Source organism: Peromyscus leucopus, chromosome 23, assembly GCF_004664715.2.
Source record: "Peromyscus leucopus breed LL Stock chromosome 23, UCI_PerLeu_2.1, whole genome shotgun sequence".
NCBI classification, from domain to species: domain Eukaryota; kingdom Metazoa; phylum Chordata; class Mammalia; order Rodentia; family Cricetidae; genus Peromyscus; species Peromyscus leucopus.
Window position 1 is genome coordinate 44,119,216 of NC_051082.1, and position 7,095 is coordinate 44,126,310.

Genomic DNA, 7,095 nt, shown 5'->3' on the forward strand with positions numbered 1-7,095 from the left:
CCGAGAACAAGATTTTGCGCGAATCCTGCAATGCACGAAAGGCGAGGGTCTAAACATCTAGGCTGAGCAGAATTAGGTAGGAACACTTTACGGAACAGAATTTACAATATACTGTAGGTCTAAGTAAGACTCGCCTCGAGAAGAGGATATACTCTGAGAAGAGATGTAGGATCTGTACTTCTATGCTACACACGCGAAGCCAGCGAACCTACATCACACCCAATAGTCTCTAGTGTCCCTCAAATTTTTCGCACATAGGTTTCACACATTACGGGCTCACCTAGTCACGCTGATGGCGATTTATAATGTTGGTTTTCTAACGGATATCGTGAGTAATAGCGAGGACCAGCCAGGGGAGGGTTTGCAACAACTTAAGTGTAATATGTAAAAGTGGCAGTCTCCTCCAGGGCTGTTATTAACCCGAAAGTTGTCGTTAGGAGTATGAAGTTGAGTGTCAAACCTGCTTGGAACGTCTTCAAAACAAACTTTATCTCGCCAACATGTTCAGGTGCTGAGAATGAGCTGTTTGCCATGTACTGATAGTTCCAGTAAGTCTTGAGTCCTAGGTATCAACAAGAGATGACTCAGTCCCAAGTTCGTGCCACATCACAACGACTAGAAGATATCTCAAGAAACCTATAAGAGCGTGGACAACTCCAGTACTAGCCTCGACCATTACCGAGCCACCGTCTATACTAGTGGAGGGAAAAGCTTCTAAAGTTCGCATCATAATCTAATTTAGAGAACTATCGATTCAAATGACACACATGGCTGCGTGGGGAGCCTACCATCACGACCAACTACGCGCAGCGAACCGGTCCAGCAGCTAACCTTTGACCGTGATGCACAGCGTGGATTGATGAAGCCGGCGGAGCATGCAGTCGTTCTAGTATCAAAATGCTGCGTAGCATCAGTACCCTACAGGGCCAGAGTGGAGCCCTCCTGCGCGAGCCTTCTAATCTCAAGCAGTGACGGCTCATCCACCGTCCGGAATAATACAGGAGAGTGTCCACGCGCGGACTTGCGGGCGGCCTATACTAATATAAGATGCTGAGGTCGACTCAGTAAGTATAAGAGTAAAGGGTATACCAAATGAAGACTATGTGGTGGGAGTGGTGCACCATGCCCGGATGTGCTGTTCGGCGTGCGCGTGGTCCCTGGCCAGCGGATCGACCTGGCTTTCCCGGGTCTTTTCGAGCTGTTCCTGCTTGTGCTGATGCGGTAAGTGAACCCCGTGCGGCGGGGACACACAACGTGGCGCACCGTGGCTGGAGAAGGCGACAAAAGTCGCCCCTTCCCTTGCCTGCATTATGCTGGACCCCGACCCTGCGAGCAACGTCGTCTGTCTGCACCTTAGAAACACTGTATGCACCAAGGATCGACTTATGTGCTACATCTGACAGTTGGTCCCCAACCTTTCCAGCGCTGTCGGCACGCATGACACATTAAGCGGTATGCTTTGCGCCGAATCACCTCGGCACATTAGGCAGCGGTCATGGAAAGCGGGGCCAGCTATCACCCCGAAAAATAGCCATAAGAGCCTCCAGATACTTCTCCTTCTACTGAAGGTCTCCAAGCTTCTACAAGACCTTAAGCCATCAACTGCCCGTCTTTCTTTGCGCTGGTGCTGGGGAATAGCAAAATCCAGCAGTAACCTAAGTCTCTCGTGCGAAAAATTTGGCAATTATCGAGCAAATCACAGAAACCAGTGTAACTAGGTTTGATTATTGCGAAAAGCTTTGAGCTATGCTCAGTGTTAACTGCACCTCATGTGCCTGACAGTCAGACTGGTGCATGTCATCTCCCTCCGGCAACGTTGGAACATACTAATAGGCGGTTGCTGTAAGTCGAAATTATATCAAATTCTTACATGTCGTAACAAAAAGGAATTGGTGGGCAAAGCCATCTTTCAAGGAATCGGTCTTCTACTTCTCTCAGCGCCGTGGGTGTTTTTTTTTGTTTTCCCCCAGCTCATTTTTTGGCATTTATTTGTCCTGGGACATGGAGAACCCTGAAGTTGTCTCTGTACAGATCGACAGAAAAAATGTTTAAATCCTAGGGTGCCAGTAGGCCTGGCCTTCCGCGTGTAACTCATCTTTATAGGTGTTAGAAGAGGCTGTGTCCCTATTCTAAGCGATGCATCTCATCTGCGGCACTTGGCCATGAGGAATTCCCCCAGCAGCACATCAAAAAGTATAGCGTATGGCCACCACCCCCCTGTATTCCCACCACTATACTGAGAGAGGAGTATCCACTATAGTCTGGCTGAATACTGTAAATAGTCGCGTTATGCCACCAGTTCAAATCCACCCTTGGAAGGTGTGTGTTGACACTATGATAAACTGAAGATGCCCAGGAGGAAGTCAAACTTTGTATGGATGGCACATAATATCCGACGAATCCTCAACAATAAAAGAACAAAATAGTCGTACCCTAATCCATACATTACACTGTGTCACACTATTTTCCACTACTAAATGCATATACCCAGAGCCTTCTGAGAGCATAGTTAAACAGAGGCAAGTTGCGTCCTCACAAACAAGCTCTGAGCTAAGGATCCTCGCGCTAAGAGTGCAAGCGCTCCTCGAATGACACAGCTATCCTACTATAGTTGACAAGCCTTCTGGATTTTTGATTCTTTCCATAAGGACCATGGTCTATGCACTCAGACAATGTACGTTCATAACAACCTCTGCCCTACATAGAGAGCGACATTGAGCTAAGAGCAAGAGTTTGAGTGTCAGTGGAGGTGTAGAAAAAAGTGGCTTGAGTGTATGAGCAAGATGCCCCACTAGATGAGGCCCAGTTCATCACCGCATACGGACCTCCACCTATCCTTGGTAGAAATGTAGAGGAAAACCTGCAATGCTCGACTTCACCCGATTGCCTCCCTTACTGTGACCGTCCTCTGCAGGCATGCCATTGGGACCACAACCCCAAACAAAAATAAACAAACCAATAAACCAAAATCATGCCCACGACGATTAAATACCAATAATTGATCATTAGAGCCCAATGGAGATCTTCTTATCATGGATCTCAGTGGATGCTGCTCATTCTCAATTAGGATGTGAAATAATAGTGAGTCATACGATTTCCCTTCTGGTAATGGTCTCATCGCCAGCAATATACTTTGAATCTTTTAACAATTGACCTCCAACTGCTGAAGTTACTAGTAATTAAGATCAGGAGCGCCGCAGGACTTCTTCCTCTTAGTTACGAATTTTTTATCTCCTATTTTCACCAATTTCTTCATGCTTGCTGTAGTTGTTGAGATGGACCAGTAGTCTACATCTAGCAACATGCCCAACAATATCGCCAGTTCGCCTTCTGATATAATGAACTCACAGGCTAAATTCATACAGGAGATTAGTTTGGCATTACCAATCACATCGATTCATAAGTTCTATAGTGTAACGTATGCGATATCCTTAATCCCACACGAGATCCTCTGATAATTTATTAGGGTTTATTATTTACCTACACAGCACACTTACCCATATGAATGCTTTGATGTTTTTTAGAGTGATAGGTCATCCTGCATCTCAGATATACTGTTGCGTTTAAACCTATCTCAAACTCGTCAACTTACTTAGGGATGTTCCCGATAGAGGATAGGGGCAGTGGGTAATATGTAATAGTGGTGAATCCTTAAGTAAAACACCTCTCATTCCTGCAATGATCTCCATCTCTCCCAGCTTATGGATCCTAACAGGGTGGTGCACAGCAGTGTTTGATATAGCACCCTGCGACATGGAAAGCCTGATGAAGCTACCATGCATAGCAGGTCCCAATACACCACCTGAAAGCTTGAGGCGTTCTACTTCCAGCCTGTTTTTTTTTAAGTGGGGGCTCCTTGATAAGAAGTGCAGTTCCAGTTCCTTCTAATTCTCACATACCACAGCCCAGGCTCAGGTGCTCTCTGACAAGGAGTTGATTTATGACACCTATCTTGCTCTCTTAGACTCTCGACGATTGCTCGTAGATCATACAAGTGTGTACACGGCTCCACTATTATGGCCTCGTAGCTCACAAGCTATGAAGACAATATGCTCACCCAGAATCAGATAGAGAACGTAAGAGCAGTAATTTAACACTGTGCCGTTCCAAAGATGCTAAACCATAGTAAGAGAAAAGAGTGAAGAGCATTAGAGTGGGAAGGCAGAACTGCATATCCCATGTATTGACCAACAGCTCGGCTGCGTGGAATATATATGTACATAATTCCGGTATGAGAACAATGTACAGTTCCACGAATTAAACTTTCACTATGTGTTGTGTATGTTCGGGATGCCTAAATAGGTTCCAAGCATGTCCATTAACCCTATCTGCATATCCTTATAGCTATAGATGAAGCCCATTCTGATATAGTACATTTATCCAACAGGCAGGTGTAATTGCACTAGAGTCCTGACTTTTAGATTCGGCACAGATCATCTGTGGACTGTCCTTGGCCAATCAACTGAGCTCAGCACTTATTGGATTAAGTGTTTCCTTTCTCTCTCCCGTGGCAACAGTTAGAATCATCCCATTGCACCGTGCTATTTTAGGCCTATAAGATGAATGATCTATATGGTCAGTCCATGAAGATGGTAAGAAAGAGCCAAAACCGTTTCTGTGGTGCAAAAACTGGCTTTTATCTTCACGGCCGTTTTGCGAATACCCATTGCGGCCATACAGTCACCCCTGTACGAGTGGCTGATTGGTTTCTTTTGTCCTGCTAGCGTATTGCATGTGGGTGTGAGGATGTGTGGAGACCCAAAACACAATGCTTGTAAATTGGGTCTGCTTGGGGCGGAAAAGGGGCCTTGGATTGGATCGCTCTGGGATCTGGGATATATAAGCAGGTGGTAGCTGCACCCACTCACCATGTGGTAGGAACTACAGGTGCTCTTCGCAAACTGAATCCTCTCCCAACAGCCCTCTCACACTGTAGTAGTGGGTTCTTACTGTTCCATAGTTGAAAAGCTGCCCACTACCAGTGACTATCAGAAACATTTTTGTCTGTGTGTACAGTGGGTGTATATACAAGTTTATGTGCCCGGTCTATCTGCAGGCGTGGTAGTGAAAAAACCAGAGAGAATTAGAGTGAACCATAGTAACATTTATAAAGAGGCGGCCCTCCCTGAATCCAATCTCCACCTTGAATTTTTAATGATGAGGGAGAAATAGATGGTTGTGTCAAAATTCCTTTCTACATGCAACTGAGAATATTTACCCCTCCTTCCCTAGGATATGTGATCAACAAAAACAGATTAAGCAAGACATGATTTTGACTTTTCTTCTGCGGCTATAGTGGGGTGAATCTCCAGACTCCTGGCCAAGATGGAGCAGAAACAGCTCTCGAGAAGAGATGTGTCCTGGGAATGTAGCCTCTGATTGCGCTCCTGAATCCTACCCTCTGCACTCGACCGCTAGTGTTAGTGTGGATACAGGTCCATTCACAGCTTGAATTATAGGACACTCTGTTATTTGTGACTTGATGCTGTCTAAACTCTACTGGAACCTCAACCAAACAGTCATTCTTATTGAAATACTAGATTTCAAATGAGCAGGTCAGTGCGGCCTGTAACCCCAGTTTCCTAGGGGACTGCCAAGGCAGAAGGATAGGCACAGTTCAAAGCCCTGTTACCTAGAGTCTTAAGACACCCGATCCTGCTTGGAGAAACAGAAAAGGGTGCGCAGTTAGAGATGCAGGAACAGCAAGTAACAGGCACTGCCCTCGAGCCACAGACTCACTGCTGACGCCTGAGATTCCATTCTCCTGGGTCCCATGGCATCTATAGCCGAGGTATATAGAACTGGACTCCCAAAAGTGTTGTCCTCTGACCTCCGTGTGTGTGCAATACTTGAAGAATCGTGTGTCTTGCATGATGTTGCCCACAGCTGCTCTTGTCTTCAATGTGTGTTGAGAGGCTGGAGAGATGGCTCAGCACTACCGCTTCACAGAAAGTTTCCTCTACACCTGCACTCTGCTCGATGAAGCCACCTGTTAACTCAAGTTCCTGGGGCGCGCCGGTGCTCCTCTCCAAGCCTGTCAGGCTTCATCCTGTCGATGCCGACACAGATGGCGAGCAGCAGAGGCCGCCACAAACGCAAGCAATGATACCCATATGAAATTGAAAAAATGTTGTGTAGCTAGGCATAGAGCTGTATTCTGGCACACACCTCATAACCTCCAACCAATGCGGTGGGAGTCTCTCGATTTGAGGGATCTGTCTCTGCCAGAGCTACTCCAGCACCAGCCAGGACTACAAGCAGGGAAACTCTGCCTCAAAAAAATCCAAAAAAAAACCACCCAAAAAAACAGTGTTCCGATAGCTTGGATAAGCTCCAGCCATTAGCCCTCATTAGAGACCCTGCTCCCCAAAATACTTACTTAATCGCCACATCGGTTCATGAAGAGCGTATATAGTCTATTGCTAAAGAGTGCTTAGCCAGCGTGTGACGTGAGCCACCGCACAGCTTGTATTAGCTGCAAAGTCATGTAAGATATGCAAATAAGCATGATTTCAGGCCTGATGTGATTGAAAGCTCATACTAGAATACCCACGGTTGTCAAGGATATTTTCTTCAGAGTAATGTCACACACCTATCAACGCAATATTATCGATATTCAAGCTTTAAATATATCCAGCTGATCTTACTATGAACCGATTTCTTGCGTCGTCGCTCACTCATACTTATTGAGGCAGAAACTATTTCGCGAGCGAGAGACAGTATAAGAAGGCTGTCGCAAACCAATGCACCATGCTGATCTGTCACTACCCGCGTAAATAACCTCCCCACCTGTGCCGTAGGAGAACAGCGAATGTAGACTGTGCTATCAAAGCTTTGTTCTTGTCCGCCCAAATGAAGCTCAGACTTTCCTATTCGCCGTGGACTATAAGGACAGACAGAGCATTGCAGAGAAGGCCAGTTTTGTTGCATAACCGGGTGCAGTGAAGGCTGGGCGCAGATTCCCTTGGACTGCCCGGAGCAGTGCACCACCACACAGTTCGCGCAATGGCCACGAAGAAGAAGAAGACACCCAGAGGCAGCCAGTTTTGGGGAGGAAATTAGGAATGATTAGGTCAGATCAGAAGAGAGGAAGAA

At 46.3% G+C, this 7,095-nt stretch overlaps 1 protein-coding gene across 1 annotated transcript in view; it reads left to right on the top strand.

Moving 5' to 3' along the window:
- Window positions 1-1,122: 1,122 nt before the first annotated feature.
- Daglb (diacylglycerol lipase beta) overlaps window positions 1,123-7,095 on the top strand; it is a 40,383-nt gene continuing 34,410 nt past the window's right edge. The window contains 1 exon segment of the mRNA XM_028890353.2: window positions 1,123-1,221. Within this exon segment, the coding sequence (XP_028746186.1) occupies window positions 1,123-1,221 (99 nt within the window).